The sequence below is a fragment of the Lepidochelys kempii genome, chromosome 8, assembly GCF_965140265.1.
Source record: "Lepidochelys kempii isolate rLepKem1 chromosome 8, rLepKem1.hap2, whole genome shotgun sequence".
Classification (NCBI taxonomy): domain Eukaryota; kingdom Metazoa; phylum Chordata; order Testudines; family Cheloniidae; genus Lepidochelys; species Lepidochelys kempii.
Genome location: NC_133263.1, coordinates 104474580 through 104500282, shown reverse-complemented (window position 1 = coordinate 104500282; position 25703 = coordinate 104474580). Strand labels below are relative to the sequence as shown.

General features: G+C 56.1%; 1 protein-coding gene across 1 annotated transcript; it reads right to left on the bottom strand.

Annotated features, from left to right (window-relative positions):
* Nucleotides 1-5394: 5394 nt before the first annotated feature.
* CCDC17 (coiled-coil domain containing 17) lies at nucleotides 5395-25207 on the bottom strand. The gene is made up of 16 exons (XM_073357875.1): nucleotides 25156-25207; nucleotides 24169-24461; nucleotides 20431-20583; nucleotides 19448-19510; nucleotides 18533-18662; nucleotides 17954-18110; nucleotides 16751-16873; nucleotides 16279-16412; nucleotides 15855-15965; nucleotides 13973-14190; nucleotides 12543-12625; nucleotides 11793-12008; nucleotides 10857-11079; nucleotides 10390-10500; nucleotides 9677-9834; nucleotides 5395-5448 (listed from the first exon to the last, which is right to left on the bottom strand). Exons 2-16 carry the CDS (start codon nucleotides 24367-24369, stop codon nucleotides 5445-5447), a joined length of 2085 nt encoding a protein of 694 aa, XP_073213976.1. The 5' UTR covers nucleotides 24370-24461; nucleotides 25156-25207; the 3' UTR covers nucleotides 5395-5444.
* Nucleotides 25208-25703: the final 496 nt, after the last annotated feature.

Sequence of the window (25703 nt, the reverse complement as noted above, 5' to 3'; positions counted from 1 at the left end):
CCCCACCCCAGACCATGGGGGAGCTTGCCTGTAACTCCCCACCACATAGTGTGGGATACTTGCCCAGATCCCCCCGCCCTGCTCTGCCCCAGAGCATGGGGGAGCTCACCCAGATCCCCCCCACCACAGAGTGTGGGCTAGTTGCCTGGATCTCCCCACCCTGCCCTGCCCCAGAGCGCAGAGGGGCTTACCAGATCCCACTGCCCTGTCCCCAAAGCATGGGGGGGCTCACCTGGATCCCCTGGGAATGTGCCCCAGGGGCTCTGTGCGTCCCAGATTCCACAAAGAGATTGAGAGCTGCCCAGCCAATCAGGACAAGCTTGAAACTGAACCGATCCAGGGAGTAGAGCTGTAAGAATCAAAGGCAGCTCGGCGTCAAGTCAGAGCCCCCCAGGAGAGACCCTGCACCTGGACACAGCTGAGCCAGCACCTTGCACTTAACACCTCACAAACTCAGTATGGTCCCATCACTTGCAGGAGAAGAGCAGCTCCCCTCTCAGAGTGTCTCTCCTCTCCCGCCCCACGCAGCCACGGCTCGCCATCTCCCCCCCGCGGGCGGGGTCTCCACATGGCTCGCCCTCTCCGTGTCTGTCATCTGCCTGGCTGCTGCACAAACCTTTAGCAAGAGTGCAGCGGAGGGCGGCACTGCTGGATCCCGGATCTGCACTCTATAGTTGTAGAGTGGCTCGAAAATATGGCTGCTCAAATCAAGGCCCGTGGAAATGTCTGGCCCGATTCTGAAAGGAAAAGATGGGGGAGAGACCATAAACCAAAGATCAGTGTCTCCCAGGAGAGAATTTTGGGGCCGTTCCACTGTTCTCCGAGCTCAGGCCGGAGGGTCTTGACATGCTGTACTAGGACCCCTTCAACCCTTGTGTATTCGGGACTGAGATCCATCTCTCACCGGTTAGACAAGCCACCCTGCACCTGCTCAGTGGAGTGGGAGCAGCGTGTCTGTGTGCAAATGCAGGTGTGCATGGCGGAGCTGCGCTGGCATGCCCCATGGGGTCCCCAGAAGTCTCCATCTCATGACCCAGCATTCGCAATGTCAATAACTCACAGTGATGAAGGTACGAGACCCTCATGCTACGCAGCGCAGAGGTAAATGTGGATCTGCATGTGCACTAAGGTACACACATTTTCATTACCATTCCTGGCCCGCCTGCACCTCCCCAGGCCCTGGTTCTGATCCAGAGCCCATGGCTTGTCATTGCCCTGCTGGACCCAACAGCTCGAGACGACATATTGAGAGAGAAGAGGAAGCCCCACCCTCCTGGTGGCAGCCCATGAATTGCTCCTCCTTACTGGTTGTAGCTGCTGTCAAAGATCCGGCCAGTGACCCTAGTGATGGTGACGGCATCGGGCAGGAACCGGGCCCCGTCGATGTACAGGTCGAAGCCGTCCGTGGCGATGAAGGGCTCCGAGGTGGGTGTCTCCCTGGTGTGATGGATGAACGCCGCCTGCAAAGACAGCACCAGATCTTATTGCAGAGCCGTGTCAGCAGCCACCTCGGGCGTGGAGGTGGGTCCCGTTCTTCGGGCAGGGGGCGAGATGGGGCCGTCACGGCCGATTACAAGATCCTGAATCTCGGCAGGGGGTTAGACGAGATGACCCTTCTGGCTCTATGGTTCTGTGAGGACAGCTGGGGATGCTCCGAGCCCAGTGAACCTAACAAGCCCCACATCTCCCGTGCGTGGGCGCAACACAAAGCGAAACCCGGGGCAGCCTCAGGGGGCATTGTAGTAAAGGCTGCACTGGTCCACCCGGGAGAGGGGGACGCGCAGCCCACTTCACTCCTTCCCTGGGCTGAACTGAGGGGACCCCCAGAGGAGTCAGTCCAGAAGGACGCCCCGCCCAGGGCTGACCATGCTGGCTCCAACGCAGATCCAAGCAGGGCAGCATGTTTCCCTATTATTAGGGCCCACTCCATGAATGCTCTATTCTCAGTGCGTCTGCCTACCCCTGCTATGTGCCATGGGGGTTGCTGATTTTGGGGCTGAAAGCGCCTCTCACTCAGAGCCAAGCCCTTGGGAAAACAGGGAAGCCCAAGCCCAGAGGCGTATCAGAAGGCAATGGGCTGAAGGCTGCTGGTTGGTTGCTACTTGCTGAGGCCCCAGTGATCTCTCCCGGCTCAGCAGACGGGGGGTGCGGGAGTGACACACACAGAACGTGGGAGTCTCAGAGCAGGTCAGGAGAGCGCCGTCTAATGCGAGGGTACCTCTCCAGCCAGGCCCTGCCCTGCCCTGTCTCCCAGGCCTGGCCCTGCCCTGAACCCCTCTGTGGGCAGGTGAGACCAGCCCTCCTGCTTTGCTTGGAGATCCCAGGACCTGGGGTACTCACCCAGGGCCAGTCCCGCGGCTGGCTGAGAGTGACTGGCGACTCGGGTGGGAAAGGCTGGTCCGGTTTCTTGTCGCTGAACACGTGCAGCCTCCCCCTGGCACTGCCGTACGGCGGGAAGCCCTGGGGCTGCCGCTCCTCAGGCTGAAGTGGGCACCATGCCGCGCCCACGGAGACAAGGTGAGAGGTACGGACATCAGTCAGGGTGCAATGCTGGCTGGCCCTGTGAGGTGGGGTCTGAGCTGGTGCTGAGCAAGGGGATCAGGTTGTCCCTTCATCACAGCCCTGGCTGGGACGCGGCACAGGCTGGTCCTGCCTCCTGTTTAACAGGAGCCCTATAGCCACTCTTCCACCAGGTCCTGAGCCCGACGTGTCCCTGTGGCACCAGGGCAAAACATCCCTCCTCTCGCCATCAGAGCACGGCACAAACCTTCCTACGTTTGCACAGACTCAGGCCCAGCCAGTCAGACCATGAGCTTTCCCTCATCCGGGTTACACTGTAACTGGCCCGCAACAAGGGTGGGGGGATGATGGAATCCACTGTGGGGAGCTTATGGGGTTCAACCAGTGCTGGAGACAGAAATCCAGGACATCATAAAGAAATGAACTTCCAGGCCTTATTCGCAACACTGTTCCTGTTCTCTCAACTCACTGCTTAACTAACCCTCCAAAATGCCAAAAGGTGATGCAGTAAGCCAAGGCATTGCAACATCTCTGTGCTAATGCTCTCAGAGGAGTTGGGCACAGCATTGCCTAGGCCTGGAGCCAAAAAAGACATTCCTAGATTTGTTTCCATGCCACAGTGTTTGCTCCCCAACAGTAACCAGGGAACAACCTGGAAACTTCAACCCTGGCAAATTTCAGCCCTGAACAGGATGGAATGGAGAACTGGAGAAATGCATTACTTAATGGCGCTTTAGAACGGCCTGCTCTAGAAGCCTGGATTTGGATCAACAACATAATGAAAAAAAAAAAATCAGGGAATCAAGGAGGGAACATTTTCGTGCCAGGGGAAAGCCTCCACGCACCTGCTGTGCTTTCCCATTGCAGTAACCAGTTGCTGGTGCAGAATGTGCATTGTCCATGAAGGTCCCATAGGGCATCACTTTATTTATCCCCCATAGACAGCCACTGTTCACAAAGGGCCTGCTCATGCAGTCCTTACTCAAGCACGTCAATGAGAGTTTTGCCAGAAGGAGGCCAGCAGGATCGGGCCCTCGACCGCCTGCCTTGTTTGTCCCATTATTACACTCGATGGGGTTAAGCCCCGGGCCATCATGTCTGCTTCTGTTGGCCCAGCGCTGGCAACAGACTTACCAGGACGGACAGCGTATGGGCAGCAGGCATAGGGCCATGGTACAGGGTCAAATCATGGGGCCCCGTGTTCCAGGTCACTGCTCCTAGGCCCCCTTTCCTCGCCACATCTGTAAGGACAAGACGTAAAGAAACTAACTTCTCTCTGTCGCGCTGGGAACGGAGCCCCCAAGCCTCAGGCTGGCTGGGATGCCAGATGCACAGACGGCTTACCGGAGCCAACAGGCTTGGTCAGTCTGAGGACACCCCAGGCTGCCAACCACGCGTCAGTTCCCAGCGGCCGCTGCTGCCCACCCGAACCCTGGTCCCACGGGGTGGTGGCCGCCCCTCCACTGGGCCAGTGGTAAAAGCGGACCATCAGGATCATGTCCTCCTTCGGCAGCAGGTCCAGGAAAGTCACCTGGGGGAGAGAGAGGGGCTGCGTTTACAGAAACCTCCCTCAAGCGGGCCAGGAGTCTGTGCCTGTCTAGCGTAGATGCTTACACAGCTGTGTCCGAGTGCCCCACAATCACTAACGGACTTCCCCTCATGCCCCTGTGAGGAAGGGCAGGGCTGTTCCTGCCATTGTACAGCAGGGCTCCTGACACACAGAGAGATGAAGGGTCTGGCCCAGGGTCATGCAGGGAGTCCATGGCAGAGGCATGAATTGAACCCAGAGCTCCTGAGCCCCAGACTGGGGTCTTAACCACAGAGCCACGTCTCCTCCACAGCCACTGCCCTGCCCCGGCTCCTCACCCAGGAGCTGGTGTTCTCCAGCCTTCCCAGGGGAAGTGCGTCTCTTGGGCCAGCTTCTCGCCAGCCCCTGCAAGGCTCTCAGAACGCTCCCTTCTGCAGGCTACCCAGGAAGGCTCTGCCCCCACCCGCCGCCCTGCTCACTGAAACGTCCCAAGGGTGCGCTGGGCTCGGCGTGGCCCTCACCCCTCAGAGCGAGGGAGCTGCCACCTTCCTGCTTGTGCCCTGCTGGGCCTAGCGAAAGGCAATGCGATGTCCCGGCCTCCATGGCACTGCGACTCAAACGCAGGGTCACAAACGTACCCGCGCCATGGTTTAGCATCGCACCCGAAGCTGCCCTTGGGGGCTGGGGAGAAGGGTGTTCCAGACGCCAGGGCCCACTGTGTGGGTGCCCCCCAGAAGGAATGGGCTCCTGGGCAGAGGAAGCAGACGTCTGTCCCCCTGTTGCAAAGACACCCCGACCTGCTGCAGGAACCAGGCTTCAGGATCAAGTGCCTTATTTTTGGTTCGTCATTAGAGGGAGTAACTCCAGGGCACACGGCTGGGTCTCTCTGCTCCCTGCGTCAGGGATCATGCGGTGTGCTACGGGGCATTAAGGGGAGACTACAAGCAGCCTGTGGTTTATGAGCAGGATGGACTATGCAACGGAAGAGTAGGGCAAAATTGCCAGTAGTCTGGCGGGGTTATGCATTAGGGGACTGTGGGTGTACTGTGATCAATGGCTCAGACTCCCAGACACCCCACACGCTGGGGCCGACTGCTGCGGCCAGGGAAGGCAAACAGAGCTGTACCCAACTCTCCCCAGGGGGGTCCTTTTAACTTGTGTCACTGATTCTGGACTCAGCAGCTTGGACCCATTTGGACCAGGGCTCCCCTGCTCTCTCTGTGGCCAGGGACTCAGGGCAACCTTGTGAAATCCTCACTTTGGGGATCCCCCCCCTCCAGCAACACCCCAAAGTTCTGTTACGCTACCTCCTGCTCCCCGAATATGAAGTAGCCGAGTTTAATGTTGGATCTCACAGGGGTCGTGTAGCAGGTCATCCCAGAGTTCCTGGTGCTGATCACCTGGACAGATAGACACACAGATGCACAAACCTATTAACAAGGGGAAGGCGTCAAGTCCTGATACTCCAGACTACGGAGCAGGTTTCCATTGCAGAGCAGCAACAGGGATCAATTAAGCAATAGCTCCCTACAAGTGATCTGCTCCCATCTGAATGGTGGAGGGACCAGAGCAGGGATGAAATGGGGCTGGAGCCCAAAGGACCAGGGTTCTGGTTCTTGTAGGGGTGGAACTGCTGTCCCCCCTATGCCCTATGGTGGCAAATGGGCCAGTCTGCCCTCTTCAAAAGGCCTACAGCTAGCAAAGCACGGGGTGCCCCTGAATGGCCCCACCTGACGTGGAAATAATCCCTCTCTTCAGCACCTTCCTCTCTAACCCCGGCCCAGGGGCTGGGGGGTGCAGTCCATTCATTCAGACTCACCGTTTCCCCAAGCACAACAGTGTCGGCTCCTGGTGGGAGTCCTTCACCAGCTGCTCCAGGGGGTTGGGGATCTGGCAGCTGGTGCATTCACCCTGGCAGTGACCATGTTCAGATGCAGGGGTGAGCCCTATCTGCCCTGTTTTCTGGTGATAGCCGGTCAGCCTGAGGAGCCCGTCTCCCAGTGGGGCGCCTTTCACCCGGTCTATGATGAACCCCAACCTCTTCCCCGCGTCATCATTCCTGGGCTCTCCCTGCTGGGGCTGTGTCCTGCGTTCCTGGGCCTCCGTCAACTTCCCGCCCCGAAGGGCTGCTCCACCATGCCTGGAAGGGTTTGGCCCGATTACTGATTGCTGGGCCCTGCAGCAGCCTCGCAAGGGCAGGGCTGGCTCAGCAGCGGGGTTTGGGGGAGCCCTGCCAAAAGCCAGGAGGGCACAGATGGAGTAGAGACCCAGTGGTGAAAGGCCCCAGCCCCCTTCCCTGTCTTCAGGCCCATTCTCCCTTGGCCCTATGCTCTGGGCCGCCTCCCCTTACCCAAACGGGACTGGGACAGGCCAGTGCGAGAGACGCTGGCCTCGTGGCCTGCAGCTGTGCGACCTGGGTCCTGCAAACGCCAAACCAGGGGAAGGGGCGGCCAGCAGCCAGACTCCTCGTCATCCCCTCCAGGGCTGTATCTGGGGGGCACCCCGTGTCACCTGTTGAACTACAGGGGCAGGCTTTGCATGGGGCTGAGCTCTGAGCAGCAGCAGCCCCACAGAATGACCCTGCTACAGCGCGGCCCGTTACTGCCCCCGCACCCGCAGTGCGGAGAAAGACAGGCAGCCAACGGGGAGAACCAGACAATCCGACAGTCTTTACCTGCAAGGGCCTTGGAGTGGTCTGTGATCCCCGAGCTTCTGGGGTCGTACGAGGACCCGGAAGTGGGGGGAAGAGAGGGGTAGGAAAGGGGGATGGGAAGAAGGGAGCGGCCAAGCTGGCTGCAGTACAGTGTACAGGATACGCAGGGGCCGCAAGGGTGTGTGCCGGTGTTAGGATACCTGGCGCTCTGTCCTGTGCTTCCCCCCCTGGGTCAGCAGCTCGTAGGTGGCGGAGGGACATTAAAGAGAAAGCCAGGGACCTGCTGCTGGCAGGGCATGGCCAGGCCTATCGGGATGGCACCAACCCCTCAGCCTGCTGAGGGCCAGCGCTGCGGGGCAGACTCGGAACAAGGGACACGCAGGCCGCTCTGTAGGATGAGGGGCTCGTTGAATTAGCACCGGCCACGTTTCCGGCTTCATCACGTGGTGACTATTTATACAGCCCCTTCCATCCCAGGCAGGACAGAAGGGTAACCGGGAGGTTCCTTACGGAGCCAGGAAAGGGCTGCCCCCGCCAATGTCGGTGGGAAGGACCAGGGCAGCTAATGAGACTCAGCCCATGTGCGCATGGAAGGACAGGGCACTAGCTGCTAAGCTACAAAGATGACCTGGGAGAAGGCATGCGGCAAAGGCAGGGATGCTTGCAGTACGGGAACCCTGAAATCAGGGACAGGGTCACCCCGAGCAGAGAGCCCAGGGAGGAGAAATTAGCACGTCAGAGTCAGACAGAGACACACCCCGGAGAATCAGAAACAGCTTTTGTTAAGCAGTGACAGCCAGGGCCAAAACCACCAAAGGTGAGAAAGAGGAGCTGGACTCTCCCCAGGCTGGGATCCCACAGACCCGGGACCCCTCGTTACTGATATTATTCACACGCCCGTCAGAACATGCCTGGAGACCCACATGGAAAATCTATGCACACAGCCAATGGGTAGGGTCTCCCTTAACCTAATGTCCAAGTGACCCCACAAGCCCCTACCTTCAGCTCTGCTATCCCCAGGAGAATACTCTGGGGGCTTCGCCATGTGCTGGGAAGGCCAATGAACCTGATGTCAGAGCAAGCGAGGGGAGCAAATTCCAAAGTGTGGGTGGGGGAAGGCTCTACCCTACCAAAGGAAAATGCCCGGATGTGTAGAGCCAGGAGCTATGCAGATTGCTCATTAACACCAGCAGAGGATCTTGCAGCTGATGTTGACTGCTCAGAACGCGAAAGCAGCCTGAACTTGGGATAAAAACCTGGTTTGCAGCATTTGCAAGCTGGTAATGAATCTACAGCTCCTTCTTTAAGCATGGCTGCCCAGGCCAGGCGTCGTGCATTTGCAAGCAGTGCTTGGTATGCACGGTCATAGAATCACAGAAATGCAGGGCTGGAAGGGACCCTGAGAGGACATCTAGTACAGCCCCCTGCCCTGAGACAGGACCAAATAAACCTAGACAGTCATTTGCACCTGCAAATTACAGAACGTGCCCATCATGCCATGTGCTAACCCTGTCGGAGCACAGAATCTGGGCTGGACCCGCAGTGTGTACTCAAGCAAAGTTTCCAGCCGTGGGTGTTTTGCCTGCAGTCATGAGTGCTGGGTTTTAGCCTCTATCATTTATTTACACGTGCAAATGGCTGAAAAATTGGGCACCTGGATTTAAAGGCCTTTAAAGAAAAAAAAACACCAAAACCCTCATAGTGTGACCCCAAAAAAGGACATATTCAAACCATTCAGAGAACACACAGTCCAAAGGCCCAGAACCTCCTGCCACTGCATTCAAAGGCAAAACTCTAACTGACTTCAGTGGCAACTGGATTGAGCTGTGAACCCTAAAAAATTACACTCATTACCCTGCAAATACAGAGAGACTCATGGGTACAAAGATTCTCTATGTTACAGGCGGAAGGATACAAAAAGTAGTCCCCCCCCAAAATGCTGGCTGAAAAGTTTCTAACATTCCCTCCCTTTCGCCCCCTTCACCTGCACTCTGCCCCCTCCCCAGAACTTCCTCTCACATTTACAAAACCAGGCCACCAGAGAAACGTTTCCTTCTCCTATCTCATATGTAGAAATGCCTCTCTCCTTCCACTCAAAAATCCCCCCTGCCTGAGGTAACTAAGGGCACGTCTACACAGCAAAGGCGCTCAGAGATCAGGTCAACTGACTCGAGCTCATGCCGCAGGGCTAAAAATAGCAGTGTAGACATTTGGGCTCAGGCTCGACCCCGGACTCCAAGATCCTTCCTCCTACCTGGGTTCCAGAGCCTGGGCTCCAGCCCCAGCCCAAACATCTGCACGGCTATTTTTAGCCCCACAGTGCAAGCTCAAGTCAGCTGACCTGGGCTTTTGCTACCAAGGGGTCTTTTTTGCTGCATAGACGTACCCTCTGTGACGCGTGACTTTTTAAGTAGAGGTACAAGAAATAGTCCCATTACAATTCCTAAAACTGTTTTTCTGCAACAGGAGGCATGCACAGAACCTAGAGAAGCATGCCATGGGCCAGCACCTCCTGCCTTTGGCCGTCTCTGTCTATTGGTTTCTAAGCTCTCTGGCCAAGGAACTCACTCTGGATACATCTGTACAGCTCCTAGGACAACAGGGCTCCGATTGCCTGGGGCCTGTGCACCTTACTGTAACACAAATACTCGTTTCTATTACTAAAACTTGTTTGGGTTGGTCCCATAACTGACCGACGAGCCTGCCAGCTATGAGTAATGCAGACACCCCAAAGGAGTGCTGATAAAACCCTATTCACCGCCCCGTAGGGCCATGTATTATACAAACCCACATATGCGCATTTACACACACACACGCACGCACGCTTCTTGGGCTATGTTTATGAATCTTTTCATCCCTTTTTAATACTACGTTTTGAGCATTTCCCTGACTCAGGGTTAGGGGAAGGGAAATCCCATTCCCGGAGGGCTACTCCTGGAATGGGGGGGGAAGGGCTGGAACATCCCCTTTCTCACCTTTGACTAGTTTTGTGCTGGACGGGTGGCTCCTGAATAGGAGGCGGGTCAACAAAGCCAGTGTAAGGAGGAGCAGAAAGGTACAGGCTGGTGGGGACAGGGTGGAAAGGGCGTTGGGTTGGAAGGCTGCCTGCAGGGGGTGCTGTGTGACGGGACACCTGTAATCAAGAGAAGAAAGCACATTAATTACAGAAAGCTTCCAGGATGGAGGGCCCGCTCCTGCTACAGAAATAACTGTCTATTGGAGCCGTCGCACGGACAGGAGGGGAGAAAGCTTCCTGGGTGACGTGATGCCGTTAGAGGACTCACTGGGCAGCCAGAGTTGAATCTCCGAGCCCTGGATCGAAAAGCAGGAGCTGAGCAGAAAGACCCTGCCGGGAGACAGAGCACCTTGCTGGGCTTCAAATAGCAGGAGGCTTTGCGCCGAGTCTGCCCTCCGACACCTGCCCAAGAGCGAGCCCGAGGCACATGGAGTGGAGTCCGTGCCGAGAGCCTCTCAGCGCGCGGGCAGAGCTAGGGTAACGAAATCCAGGGGGAAAACTCGCCATTGCAGGCCGGCAACAAACCATATGACCAGAGCACTTAGTACACTTCACAGGAACCCAGCCGGAGGAGACGAGCCCTCAGGGGCATGAGTTAGCTTCCCGCTCCAGGCTAAGCAGGGTGCTGTACAGGCCAGTGCTGGCATCAAACGCACAAGGGCTCCCGCTCACCGTGGGAGGGTACTGGTACATGGAGGCGTTGCCAGGATCGATCTCGGCCATCGACTGCACGTCGGCGTCTCTCGCATTCACCACCCGAAGGTAAAGCTCCGTCTTGCCAGCCTGTGGGAGGAGCCAGAGGTCAGGTCTCAGGAGGGCGGGTCTGGGACTGGAGAGGTATTATCACTCGGCTTTGGGCAATGCAAGGCCTGGAGCAGCCAGGCTGTTCTGCATTTCAGTGTCCACCATGTTTTGCTCTAGCCCGGTCTTAAAAACAGGGCTAGTGTTTGTTATTTCCACACTTGCTGAGCCCGGTAAGGGCTGGCGGGATTTTGCTGAAGCTTTAAGCGAATAGCTAACTGACCTCGTATGTAACAGCACGAGAGCGTCACCCCAGAACAAGGAGGGAACGACCCAAAGAGGGGGAAGGGCAGGTGTCCTGGATCTCAGGAAGGCCTAGCAGCCTTGACTCTGCTCACCTGAGGGATCCCGTTCAGCTGCTCTGTTGTGAGGCCCGGCTGCACCGGAAGCAACCGGACCGGAATCTTCCATCGCCCGCTGATCAGCTGGTGGAGCTGGTCAAAAAGGTTGATTTTGGCCCATCCCCGGGAGGCCAGGCGCTGGATCTCCTGCCCGTAGGCGTCGAAGCCCCCAGAAGCCTGCAGCTCCATCACCAGAGCGATGGAGGTTGAGGGCCGGACTCTGGAAGACACGGACGAGGGAAGCCAAGTTATGGACGGAGGTGTCACAGAAGCAGCCAGATCTCTCCTCCTCGCCGCAGCCACTCCACACCCTCCCTTCGAGGAGCTGCTCTCTGTGCATTGCCTGGTTCAGAGCGTAAGGTCTCCGGGGCAGGGACTGGTTCTTAAAGTGCCACACACATTTACCAAGCAGGGGGAACGGTTTCTGGGTAATGGAAGTTGTCCGCAACATTTCGAAGAGCATTAATCAGCTCACTTCACACATGGCTGGGGCTCTCAAACAGGGACTGAGCCCCCCTCTCTCCGCCCCAGGTCAGCAAAGGCATTCTAGCAGCTCTGCCTAGGAATGCTAACCTAGCCCAGCATCAGGGCGGCAGTGCCCCGTGGGACAAAGCTCGGGCACCCCTCCTGTAGCCCGCCATGCAATGCTGTACAAAGGAACGTAGGATCTGCTGTAGCAGATCAAACCACTGGCCCATCCAGTCTGGGGTGCTTTTTCCAACAGTGACCAACACCAGATGCCTCAAGGGAAGGGAAAGCAGATGACACCCAGCTGATTTTGCAGTGCTGTCCATAGAGGGAAAGTGTTCCTTGTCCAGCTGTTCCCAACCACCCGTTAAAGAGACATCCGGGGTAGCAGGGCAGGATGAAGAGGGTTAAATTTGTTCCATACATGGAGGAAGAAGGTGGTAGCCGTTTGCCAACACAGCTCACCTTGGGACCGGCTGTTTAGTTGATAGGATTGCACGGTTGCCTCTCTGCCCGTCTACTACATACGGTGGGGATTGGACCATTTGGCAGTAAGCCACAGGGAGAGGGGTTGGCTTGCCCATCTCCTGCCCGTTACGGTAAAGCCCGGCCACTAGGCAAACCTGGAAGAAGGTAGGGTCCAAGCCCAGCAGGAAGTCGTAGAATATCACAAAGCCGGCCCTGTGAGGGAGGGAGAGGAGGCAGAGAGACAGGTGATGAGAACCTTCTGCACTGCACAAGCATCAATAGATGGGGAAACTGAGGCACAGAGCGGCGCCCTAGCTACTAGGCCACACTCCTGAAGGCAGATGTTAACTGCAGTGAAAAGCTCCTGGGTATCTGGTGGAAGCTCCCCCTGCTAGTGTGGGTCATTTGCCAGCAGCAGCCTTTGAAGAGAGCTTGTTCCAATGACCCTACTACACAGAGGAAGCATTTGATGCCTGGCTCCCCACAGCTGGGCTAAGGCCAGAGGTGGAGAGCAGCAGCTGCAGTTTTCCAACGGGGGTTGTTAACAGTTCTTGCTGGGGAGACATGAACCAGCTCTCTCGTGCCCTGTTGCCTTTCTCCGGCTGAAGCAAGCTGGTTAACATGTTCTCAACCCCCCAGGGCAGCTCATGATGGCCAGTTCCCAGGACACCTCCTACAAAGCAGAGTGGGAATTGCAGCAAAGGATTATGGGACATAGGGGTGGCTGGCCAATGACAAGACACATACGCTGGGTCATACGGAGCAGGTCCCAGGGCGTCCGGAGGGTCCAGCAAGTGTCTGCTGAGATGGGTCTGAGGCCCCATTCGCTCCTGCAACAGGCAGAAATAGCATGAAGAGCTTCCAGACTGGCCCCCGTGCATCACAAACAACAGCGCGGAGCAGCCGTTCAGCCAGACACCGGGCTGTGACTGCTAGACCTCACCTGCTGCCCACAGAGCCCCAGCCCTGCCGCAGGGCGACTCGGGGTCAGAGAAGGAAAGACTGGTTAAGTACGTGATCTAGCGGGAGGCGATTGCATGGTCTCCCACAGCCCAGTCTGGGGCTGCTTTGACAAAGCACCTCGCTTTGCTGCACTGGCTCTGCGGGGCTGGCAGCAGGAGAAAATGTCTTTGGGTCAGGGATGCGCAGGGAGCAGGCAGGGTGGGTGGGACAATGACAGTGTCACATTTCTGGCCATGCAGATGTTAACCTGCCATGTGGAGACCTGGAGACAAGTGGCATGCTGTGCACACGTGGGGTTCGGGGGTAGCTGTCAGTGTCACAACAGACAGACACCTGGGGGTCCACAGCTAACCATCCACCAGGTGCTCTGAATGCACAGTCACACCCAGCTTTCTGCGAGGGATTTTGGATCATGCTGTCCAGGCAGTATTTCCTACAGTGAGCAGGACTGTAATTACAGCTACCATTAGAGGGCACTCAAAGCACCGTGGGAACTATTAGCACATGCCGGGGTCTGGGCACTTGGGAGCCACACAGAAGACCCACAAAAAGAAAAGGAGGACTTGTGGCACCTCAGAGACTAACACATTTATTTGAGCATAAGCTTTCGTGGGCTAAAACCCACTTCATCAGATGCACGCAGTGGAAAATACAGTTGGAAGATACACACACACACAGAACATGAAACAATGGGTGTTGCCATACCCACTATAAGGAGAGTGATCAGGTAAGGTGAGCTATTACCAGCAGGAGAGAAAAAAAACCTTTTGTAGCGATAATCAGGATGGCCCATTTCCAACAGCTGACAAGAAGGTGTGAGTAACAGTAGAGGGGAAAATAAGCATGGGGAAATAGTTTTACGTTAAAGCTCATGCTCAAATATATTTGCTCATCTCTAAGGTGCCACAAGTCCTCCTAGTTCTTTTTGCTGATACAGACTAACACGGCTGCCCCTCTGAAACCTGTCACAGAAGACCCGGTACACCTGGACGTGGCTGGGAAGTTATGGTCTTCAGGAAGCCAGAGCAGAAACAACCTGGGAGCTAGTCTCCACATGAGCTTTTCTTTAGTCAGGAACTGGAACACCGGGAGGGGACCAGATCCTGGATTATTTCAGCCCCATAAGTGCCTCCTGGAGACATTAAAAGTCAGCTACCAAGGCAAAAGGAGACCTTGTGGGCCCCGCCTCCCATCCCCAGGGAAAGGACTCTCACCACGAAGGGGAGCTCACGCAGGCCTGGCAGAGGCAGGGGCGGGGGAGGTGGCCGGGGCGGGGCCACTGGCGGCGGGAGCATGGGTGGCGACCTCCTCCCAGCCCGTCGGGGCTGCATCCTCTCTGCGCCATGTCTCAGCATCCCGATCTCGGCGTGCAGCTGAGCCCTCTCCATGGTGTGCACCCGCTCCTGCTCCACCAGCACTTTGTCCAGAGCGCCTGGGGGAAGGGAGCCAAAAAGCAGAGGGGAGGCGCACTGCCGAGCAGCCGTGCAGCCTGAACGCAGGGCACCATAATGGGTCCTGGGCCACCGGGGCCACAGGGAAAGGGAGGGAGGGGAGCAGGCAGCCCAGATGCCCCGCTCCCTGCGCTGGCTCCCCATTCATCCTCACTGGGCTGCGCTCTGATGGATTCCTGCTCTCCCCACCCTGCCCCCAGGGTACCGCAACCCCAGCGTGCACGGCACCCAGGAGCACGCTCACGAAGCTGGGCGCAAGGAGTTCTTGGGGCAGAGCTCCCAGCTGCAGGAGATCAGGAGCACAACACAAAGCTCATCTGTTGGCATCCGCCTTTCCTTGACCAAGGAGACAGCAACTCTCTGGCCAGCAAGTCCTTCCTGCCCTTAGTTCTCTCCACTCAAGGACAGGGCGATGTACGAAACTGAGCAGGGGGGTGCAAGGAAAGGGACCTACGGGGATATCACTGACCCTTCACGTCCTCGCACCCGGTGAGCCCATGTCCCAGTGACTGGGGCAGCAGGGATAGGGAAAGATAAACGATAACGTATGCGCAGGGACACCCATCCCAGCCAGGCACCGGCCCTACTGCAGATGCCCGCAGCTTCCCTTCACTGTCATGGTCGTGACCGGCCCACAAGCTGGCGCCCTGTCAAGGCATCAGGGGCGATGGTCAGGAGACAGGAGAGCACAGCGCCTACCGCAATCAATATCACCTCCCTCGCCTGGCATTGGACAGGGCCATCAGGCCAGCGGCTCCCGCACCAGGGCTGCTGTTGATTAAGTTAGCTCTTGGTTGGTGTTTTATGAGACATGTAACTGGAAAACATCTGCACTGCCCTATATAGCTCCCGCCAGCAAGAGCTGTGTGCAATAATTACCATAGCTTATTTAATGACCCCCCACCATGGGTCTTTGGCAAGGACTGACTCTCCGACCTTCAGCACCAAAGCACAGGCCTCCACCACTAGAGCTGAGGGAGTGACACCAATAACTAGCAGCAGTAGTAGGTTCTTTCCCTCTGTGTGGTGTCTGCAGAGGACACCACATGCATCCCAGGATGCATTATTGACAGCCCTCTCCCCCAGCGCGCTGTGGTATCAAAGCATCAACGCCGGCCCCACACAAGGAATGTAGCAGCGGCGACCAGAACACCCTCACTCAGCCGGGTGCTGAATCCTGGGCCCCTGGCAAGGGGCAGGTTGGTGTCATGTTCGGAAGTGATGGCTAGTGTATTTACGTATACACCCGCAGCCGCCAAGGGAGGGGGTCACAGGCCACACCGGGCCAAGCCCGGGCCGGTGTCAGAACGGTGCAGAGGGCTGGCTGACAGCCCGGGGGAAAGGGCAGCACGTTTCCAGGACACCCTGGGATTGGTACGGTCCTGGAAACGGAGCTGAACTAGGTCACTCTAGCTGTGCAGCCTGCTGCGGCCTCTGGATGGAGGCGGAGATGCGGTGTGACCTGGCAGCTCTTGGCCACAGTATCACAGAGGTGACTGCTGCACTCTCGCAAAGGTACCCCACACCCCACTGCACTGCAGCCGCTGTGATGCCACCAACAGCCGGCCCCGTTCAGGCGCTCTCAGGGATCCCTCTGGGCCACGTGCTCCGTGCTGCGGAGAGAGGCTGGACATGCCCTGCTTACCGTCATCTGCCCTCCTCTTGTCCCTCTGCATCTTCAGCTTAAAGAGCTCGTCCTCCAGCCGCTGATTCTCCAGCTCCACAGCCAGCAGCTCTGCGTCCAGGCCCCGGTGTTCTGCAATCACAGCAAGCGGGGACACTCACAGTTACACACGGGAAGAGCTGTGCCGGGGGCAGGGAGAGAGCAGGAGGGATTTGCACCTTCCACTGCCAGGCGCCAGATGGGAGGATTCGAACTCAGACCCAGGTCCTTGGCTTGCATGCAGGGTAGGAGTGTGGCGGCCTCTGAGGTTAGTGCTTTGCAGCTGTTCTGGAGCACAGTGACGTGACGTTAATGCTGCACCTCAGTGTGCTAATCCCAGGCTCCCAGACACCTGGAACAAGCTCCACTCCCAGGGGTCCCTGGAGGAGGGGCAGGAGGGACTTACTTTTCTTCTGCTCCTTGTGTTCCTGCCTCCCAGCCGCCCTCTCCAGTGCCGTGGCCTCCACCTGCAGGTCGTACATCTGTGCCAGAACGGCAGGGTTGCTCCCTCCGCCCTGCAGGTAGGCCAGGTGCAGGGCTCTGAGGGGAAGCAGAATGGAGTCAGGCCCCTGGCAGCCTACGTCTGAGGGAGCCTCTCTCAGCCAGGGGTGACTGAACCTCATGTGCACCCCCACCCCAGGCCCGACACAGTCCTAGTGGAGAGCTGCTAAGCTGGAGGGCTAAGGGCCAATCCGGCCTGGCCCCAAGATGCTGGGCTAGATGGGACCTAGAAGGCCATTTCCATCTCTCCATCCTGAGATCCACAGCAGGAGCGGCCCCATTTAACTGCACCAGGGTCTCCCCAGTTACAGAAGTGCAGGGTTGGCCTGGGCCCCCACTGCTTCGGTGGAGCCGCTGGCAGCGGGGCTTGTGCGCACCTTATTTCCGAGGAGAGGGGCCCAGCAGCCGGAGGGAACGGGATGAGACTGATGGAGACCTTCCCGCCCGCCTTCCCCGCGGCCTCGGCTGCGTTGGTACGGCTGTCTGGCTCCAGCCTGCTTCTGAAAATGGAACCAAAGCAGGGCGGGGAGTGAGATCTACCTGGGTTGCCGCTCCCCATCAGCATTTCCCCTCTGGTCCCTGTGCTTCATCTCCTAAATCAAACCTACGGCAGGAGCTGCCCTGAGACAGGAAACACGGTGGAGCCCAAAGGTCCCTGGGATTATCTCGGAGTCTTTGATGGACAGGAGTAAGGAAGCCAGCATGGCCGAGGGACACCTCCCTCCCCGTCTGTATTATCATTAGCTTTGACCTCAGTCGGCACCTGTCCCTTCACACGCAGGCCCAAGGCCATCTCCTCCACAGCTCCCACTGGCTGGAGCAGCCCCCGTGTGTCCCTCTCCGTGAATTTTCAGATTCCAGCTGGAGGGTGAGGTCCCCTCCCCTTCTGCTTTCAGCCTTGTGCCTGAGAGCTCCCCTCATTCGCCATGGAGAGCTCCTAACTCCAAGGCTGGGCTCAGACTGACACCTCACATAGCTCTTCAGGCACCTCAGGGCCCAGGGAGCGTCCAGGGATCCAGGCACCCACCATCAGCATCTAAATCTGGAGTCTGGGCCCAGGAAGTCTGTGCACCTGCTCTCTGGAACTGAGTTTGACTTGTGACCGTCCCTTCTCCTGCACTGTTTAACTCTGTGGAGCATCCTGGGGCCCGGTCAGCTCCCAGGGGGTCTGTGTGCCAGACTGTGCTGACAGATCACAGCATCAGCCCCACTCCCCTCCCAGCCTCTCCCCCGGCTGGGTCTAGGGTGACCAGATGTTCTGATTTTAAAGGGACGTCCCAATTTTGGGGCCCTTTTTCTTATATAGGCTCCTATTACCCCCCTGTCCCGATTTTTCACATTTGCTGTCTGGTCACCCTAGCTGGGTCCCTTCTGAATTGGTATCCTCCTTCCAGCGAACTCCTGCCCATCCACGTGGTAGCAGCATAAGCTCTTCCTTCCACTGGGAAGCGAGAGACACACCTCCTGCCAGGCCCGGGGATCAAGAGACCGAAGAGCAGGGCATGGTGGCGGGCTCCCCCAGCTCCACAGCAGCACCATGCTGCCCCCACACTAGGTGAGGACACTTGTTGGGTCCTCACCTCCAGGCTGCAGCCTGCATGAGCCCAATCTGGTCTCTCAGAGCATCCAGCGCCAGCTGGTTCTTCCCCTCCTGGGCCTTCAGCTCCAGCAGCAGCTGCTCGATGTACGTGGTGGAAGAGTTGCTGACGGCCAGCTCCGACAGGCGCCGGCGGATTTCTGCGGGACACACAGGGATAACTTCACCGCAGAAGACTACAGTCGGTCCACCAGGATCCCCGCCTCTCTGCCAGGCCACATCACACACACAGTCCGGTCTCCCTGCCTCCCACCTGACTGCATCTGGATCTCCCTCCAGCACATCCCAGGACGCTGAAGGCAGCTCTGGTTGCTGGAGACCCAGCTGGGGTGTGTGACCCTAACCAATGGGAGTGGGCTTCTCCCATCCATTTAGCAACATCCCCCTCTTCTTTGGGATGCCCAGGCTACTGGGAACCGTGCGTCAGCCCAGTCAAGGCTGCCTGTCTGCATTCACCTGCGTCCCGGGATACTCCAGACTTGCTGCCCCACTGCTAATGGGAATAAGTATGAAGGGGAGAGAATTCAGCATAGGGGCAACATGCATGCTCCCCTCCTCCTACCCTCTCCCTGCTGCTCCAGATGCTGGTTCCTGGCCTGGATATCAGCCACCTGGTGCTCGTGCGCCTTCGCTATCTCCTGCAGCCGCTCCCTGTACCCCTGCTGGTGGGAAATCCGACGGCTGGCATCCTCCTGGAGGACAAGCAAAGCCCACAGGAGCAGAAGGCATAACACCACGAGAGCCAATTCTAGTCAAACTCCGTGCAAGGGTGGAGGAGCCCATGGGGTGCTGAGGACGACCCCATTCTGGACAAGCTCAGAAAGCCCTCGACTGGCTCAGCCAGTGAGGGGCGACAGATGTGCTGTCTGCCCAGTTCACATGTAGAGAGTCAGGCACCGGGTTAGAGGCCCAGATTTTGACAGGAGGAGGCTGGGAGCGAGGCGGGGGCGGGGGTCCCAGCTCTGAAACTGCTCTCCATGCTGAGCCAGTAGCGTCAGGGTACAGCACGAGGCTCATCCCTTCAGCTAACAAGGCGAGACAGGACGCACGGGGGCAGTTCTAGCTACCTGTGGGTCTCGTTAAGTTTGCAGAGTTGCCAACTCTCACCACCTGGGGATTTTCTTAAAGCCGAAAGCTTTGTCCTGCCAATAACCTCCTCTCTCTCACACCCTAGAGTGGCTTCAGCACCATCCACTGAGAGAAGGCTGTTGGGTCTACAAAACCCAGGATGATGGTATGTGTTTATGAGCCACATCTGCTGGCCCCCTATCTTTTAACTAGGTACATATGTACAGTCGCTCTCGCAACAGGAGTGACTTCAGGCCTCTGCAGACCTGGGCAGGATCTGACCCAGTGACCAAGACTTCTCTCTGTATCCCAGTGTCCAAGGCGTTCCACCCTCTTCTGCACGGGTTCTAATTGCCTCCCATTCCCTGCATATTTCTCAAATCACAGAGTTGCCCTTGCTTGGTTTTACCTCTGGCTTTAAGGGCTGGAGAGTAGGGACAGTGTCCTCCAGAGACATCCTCAGTTTGTGGAACTGTTAAAAGAAAGAGAAGTGATCATGTCCTGACAGACATTCCCTCCTTCTGTATCAGCACAATATAAAAGCTAGGACAGGGACCCAGAGGTAGCTAGGGGTTGCTGATGCATTAAACCCCTTCAAAGGTTCTGGTGAGAGAATTAACTCAGCTAACGCTGAAGACCCTTTAAAGGTACAAAATGAGTGACTGAATCTTGCACCACACACGCACCGCCCACTGTTATCTCATGTCCCTAGAAATGTCATGGGTCTTTTGCTAGCTTTTCAAATCACCCCATGATTTTCCCAGAATCCCAAAATATATCAGCTAAGAAGCCAGGGCCACACTTATGGACGCAAAGTGTAGCAACCTGCATGGAACCCAGCGGGAGGAGCACAGGTTGCAGGAGGGAAGAGTATGAAGAAAGCACCAGGCCGTCAGTCTGTGTGCGCATGGCTGCAATACACTCGCTGCAGTTGCAGGACCTCTGTAAATAGTGCTCTTAATAAAGAACTAATTTAGTTTAACACACATGGCGTCCTTTCATGATATTACCCGGCACACAGCACAGGAAACACAAAGGGTCACTCCCGCATTCACCCGGTGCTGTGGCATGCAAAGCAGCAATGGGGACTCCTGGGTTCATGCTCCCCTCAGTGCCCTGCTTTTTAACAGCCCTTGAAAATGCACGGGACTCAGATATGCATCGCAGGAGCGCGTGGAAAGGGGCAGCAGCCTCCCTCACCCATACAGGATGCTCAGTTGCCAGAAGCGTCCGTAACCCATTCCCTGATTCCGTCTATGGGCCCGTGAAATGGGGATCTGTGGGCTGCACGGAGGAGCCACGGTTGGGGACAGCGGAGGGTGAGGACCCAATGTAAAGAAGCGGGGAACTCCAAATTCCAGCACAACAGTCACCATTGCTTGCACTCAGTACCTCCTCAGCCAACTTCCTCAAGGCCTGGCTCTCCAAGGGGCTCCCTTTAAGCTCGTAGCCTCCGAGCAGGTTCCTCTCACGGTGGCTCAGGAAGTCCTGCGGCTGCTGCCCCAGACGGACTCTCCTCACTCGCGGGCTGCTCAGCTGCCGCCGCTGGACCAGAAAGCAAAGGACCACAGCGGGGGTGAGCGACAAACACATGGGCCCATTAATGTGGGTGTGGGAGGGGGGGCCAGGGGCCATGGCCTGGAGCAGCCGGCCTCAGACTAAGACCTGGGGAACCCCTGCACAGTGCCAACAAACTGGGTCTCCCACCTCCAAGACTTGGATCCGTGCAGCTGTAATGGATTCTTAGACTGACACTGTACTTCAAACCAGGGGTTCTCACCCTTTTTCTTTCTGAGTCAGGAGTTTTCAGGAGTTTTGCCACTGACATCAATAGGGCCAGGATTTCAGGCAAGGGATACATGCACCACTGTCTGAGAACCGCTGCCTTCCACTGCTTTGGAAATCTCCGGCTTCATTTCTGTGTGGCCAGCTGCATGTTAGGATGATCCCCGTTCTCACCTAAAGGGGCCGCTGCTTTAGCCCAGAGCTGGGGCAAAATAGCTAAATCTGATTACCTGCCCCACCCCACCCGCCAGGCCTCCTCCCAAAAATGCAACACACCTGGTTAATCCCCCTCTGCAATAACTATATGCCCCCAAGTGGCCCTCCAGGACAAGGGACGGGCTGAATCTCCAAGTGATAGCCACATGTCCTCCTGTGCTGGGATACACTGTTCGCAGCAGGAAGTGGAAGCTGTATGGGGAAAGCTCTGGTGATGGGACTGGGTGGCAGGGATGAGGTGCTGGGCTCAGCCTCTCACAAGAACATAGAGCATCTTCCAAGCCCCCTGTGAACATTCATCAAGTCTCAAGGCCCCACAGCGAGGTGGGCAACTACCATTATCCCTGCCTCACAGGTGGGGGAAACTGAGGCACGGAGCGGGTAAGTGAGTCATCCAAGTCCACAGAGCCAGTCAGTGTCAGAGCCAGGATTAGAATTTAAGCAGCATCCAATTCCTATAGTGATGGGTGCCAGCATAAAAACCCAGTGAGACAGATAGATCTACAGAGCTTGCAGCTCAACGCTCAGACCACTAGACCGGGCTGTCTCTCTACCAGCACCTCTCAGCCTGTGGGGCTGTGACCAGCACGTATCTGGGGAATGGAGGTGGTAATTCTACAGCTTGTTTAGGTTCTTTTATTGTGCCCACCCAGCAAGGTACCTGAGCACCCCACACTCTGAATCTTGGTGCTGTCTGCCTGGCAGGGACATTACAGAGCCCATGGGGTACCCACTGCAGTGAGAACAGTGTCTGGAGAGGAGTGTTGAATTTTGGCAGCACGTACTATTTAGCCACCACTCGGCACCCCAGAGGTGGCTGCATTTTCACAGAGCTATCAAGCACTTCAGGAGGGAAAGCCCTGTAGAAATATAAGCTATTACAACGGAATCAGAGGGGGAGGGATTATTTGCATCCGGATCCCTTCTGGAGTCTGTCCGGCTTATTTGTTGCACCCAGCCTGTGGAATTCAAATGCAGGAGGCTTTGGGGAATGGACTGGGAGCGGGCAGGGCTGGATTACCTACTTGTTCGCTTACACGCTGCCATCTCCTAGCAACTCAGCAGACAAGCCTGGTGCAACACTAGGTTTCCGCTGGGGAGTGAACAGCACTTTCCAAGGCTGGTTCATGCCAGGGTTCACACCCACTGCCAAGTGCTGAGCTGAAGAGAGCTTCTCTCTCTTCCTAACGGCTGGGTGCAACACAGGGCCTCCACGGGCTGCCTGCTGGTGAATGCACCATCCCCTCAGCAGGGGAGAGAGAACACACTGAAGGGATAGGAGGAAACCCTCTCCCAGAGGTCCCAAGCTGGGTGGGGTCCCCCCATTGTGCTAGGGGCTGTACATACATACAGTGAGGCAGCCCCTGATTACATTAAGAACATAAGAATGTTCAGATGGCCCATCTAGCCCAGTCTCCTGTCTTCTAACAGCGGCCAGTGCCAGGTGCCCCAGAGAGAATGAACAGAACGGGTAATCATCAAGTGATCCAGCCCCTGTTGCCCATTCCCAGCTTCTGGCAAACAGAGGCTAGGGACACCATCCCTGCCCATCCTGGCAAATAGCCATTGATGGACCTACCCTCCATGAACCTATCTAGTTATTTTTTGAACCCTGTTATAGTCTTGGGCTTTCACAACATCCTCTGGCAAAGAGTTCCACAAGTTGACTGTGCGTTGTGTGAAGAAATACTTCCTTTGTGTTTGTTTTAAACCTGCTGCCTTTTAATTTCATTTGGTGACTCCTAATTCGTGTGTTATGAGGAGTAAACAACACTTCCTTATTTACTTTCTCCACACCAGTCGTGATTTTATAGACCTCTATCACGTCCCTCCTTAGTCGTCTCTTTTCCAACCTGAAAAGTCCCAATCTTATTAATCTCTCCTCACATGGAAGCTGTTCCATACCCCTAATCATTTTTGTTGCCCTTTTCTGAACCTTTTCCAATTCCAGTAGATCTTCTTTGAGATGGTGTGTCCATACGTGCACACAGTATTCAAGGTGTGGACATACCATGGGTTTATAGAGAGACAATGATATTTTCTGTCTTATTATCTATCCTTTTCTTAACGATTTCCAACATTCTGTTTGCTTTTTTGGCTGCCGCTGCACACTGAGTGGAGGTTTTCAGAGAACTGTCCACAATGACTCCAAGATCTCTTTCTTGAGTGGTAACAGCTAATTTAGACCCCCTCATTTTATATGTATAGTTGGGATTCTAAACAGATGAGAGAAACCAATGATCCAGAACTGTTAGAATTAAATCAAGATGAAAAATTACCTGAAAAAACAACTGAGCGTGTGCCCTTTTTTGGTTCATTATGATTTATCCCCAAGGTTTGGGGGTTTGTTCCCTAATGTATGAAGATCCCACCCCCTTCCAGAAGTGTGTGCTTTTTCCTGCTTGCTTTGTACATTAGAATTTCAGGTCTCTTCTGCCCTGGAAACCTCTATGGATGACTGGGTTTATGACAGCAGGATTTCTGAGAAAGGAGAACCTGACAGAGGGCGAGTGCATTTTAGCCAGATTGTTTCAAGCTCTTTGGTTTTGTTAACTCCTATTTAACTCAAACATCTAGCAGACAAAAGTCTCTTTGCTAAGGATTCAGCACCTCCTGTCTTTCGGTTTAGGGCTAAGAGGGTTCCCAGTCCACTTCTCTGCATCAGCCAAGATGTTCTCCAGCACGACAGGGAAGGAAAGACTTACCATTCCTGATATTTCTAAGGAAAACAGGCTTAAAAGAAAATTCTATTCTGGCTTCTTTCTACATCTCAAAGCAGGGGAAAAAAAAAAAACGGAGGGTGGGGAGGGGAGCGGAAGAGAACAAGCCCATTGGAAAGAAACAAACCAAGCAGTAAGTGAAGTCTATGAAGAAGCCCAGTCCAGCTGGCTGCACCGGGCTGAGGAAGGGACTTGGGAACCTTCCTTCTTTTCATGCTTGGGGCCTGCTCCAAAGACATTTCCCATGCTGCATGCTGGGAATAAAACCTCCCAACACTCCCTCCAAGGCACTTCTTTGCCATATTTCTGGGGTCTAGCTACCTGTGGGGAGGCAATGAGCAGGGGTGGTGCCTGGTTAGCCGCACATCCCTGCAGACCAGCCCTTGATGCAGGAAAGGGCTTAGATTACCGTGTGGTCTGGAGTCTCTGTGTTCCTGGGCATCTTCCTCCCCTGCAGGCCATGCTGCTCCTGGTGTCTGGCATGGAGAGAAAAGGAGTCACCTGCTGCCTGACTGCCAATGCAGAACTTCTCCACATGCTTGTCCAGTAGATGCTTGGAGCGGAAGCCCATGTCGCAGCTCGGGCAGCGGAAAATCCTCACGTCCGTCATGCTGCATGGGAACAGGGGCCCCAAAGTGCCTGGTTCTCCTAAGGGGGGTTTCCCCCAGGTCTGCCGGTCACAGTTGCTCCAAATACCTAGCCCTGGAGCAGAGTCAGATAAACAGATGATGAGCCTTTAGATGGCGGTTTCCCTCCTCAAGGTAAGTCCCTAACCCTCCCCAACAAGATGCAGCTCAGCATCATCGTAATTTCCCAACCTGCTCTAATTATTATCCCCATTTTAAGGATGGGGAAATAGAGGCACAGAGAAACCAAGGGACCACAACGGGAGTTGGCGTCAGAACTGGGATTAGAGCTTGCGTGAGCCTGGCTCCTAGCCCCAAGCTCAGTCCACCAGACCTCGCTGCCTGAGACGGGGGGGCACCAGGGTGTAAAAAGATAGATACACACCGGGACAAAACATAAATAAAGTTACTAGGGACACTCCCCAGTTTGGGGGTGGGGGAGAGACCAAGCTTCCCTCTCCCCAGTTAGATGCTCCAGCAACTGGGGCAAATTAACATTTATAGGGCTTCAGGTTTCCTAGGTGTCCAATGAACCTGCTCTCCTGCTCTCCAATTTCCTAAAGGTGGGGGAGGGATGGGAAGACTACCCCCTCCCCCTTATTTTTTGGTCTTGCTGCATCAGGCTGGGAGAGGGGGGGAGACCAGCCCATTCTTGCCCTGGCATGGGGCACAGCTGCCTGCCAACGCCTTCTACCAAGCCCCCCAGTTCAGGGGCAGAGACTCATCGGCCACATGGCTCCAGTGAGATTGCGATTCAATCAAGGACTGACCTGTGCTGCGGCCGAGTTGGTTGTAAGGGTCCCATGCGGGTACTGCCGAGCTCTGGCTTCAGGGCTGTGAGCTGCAGTTGCTAGACTGGTAACCGGGGGTGGTACCAGCCCAGTGGTGTGAAGGGGGAAGGGACAGGAGCTGAGGAGCCAGGCCTGTTAGCAACGGGAGGATTACCATGGCTGTGGCCTGTTTGTGTTTGGCCAGGCGGCCATTGGTAACAGGGTCGCTGGCAGAACAAGAGGTTCCTCGCGTTGAAGGGAGACAAGCTGGTTTGACCGTCAGAGCAACACAGGAGAGAGGGACGAGACACACGGAGCAACAAGCCCCACTAAGCCATCTTTTAAGGACTCTTTATGGGGGAATTGCCATTCAAGGGCTCTCCCTTAAAGAACTGACAGCCTGGCAGAGGCTGGGAGTGAGAGGATGATGCCTGCTGCATTGTCAACGAAACCCAGACGCCCTGAAATGACAAAACTGTCCCTGTTCGTTGGGAAGAAGGGCTGCCCAAGCAGGTGCACAGACAGTGCAGCCTTTGGGGATCCCAAAA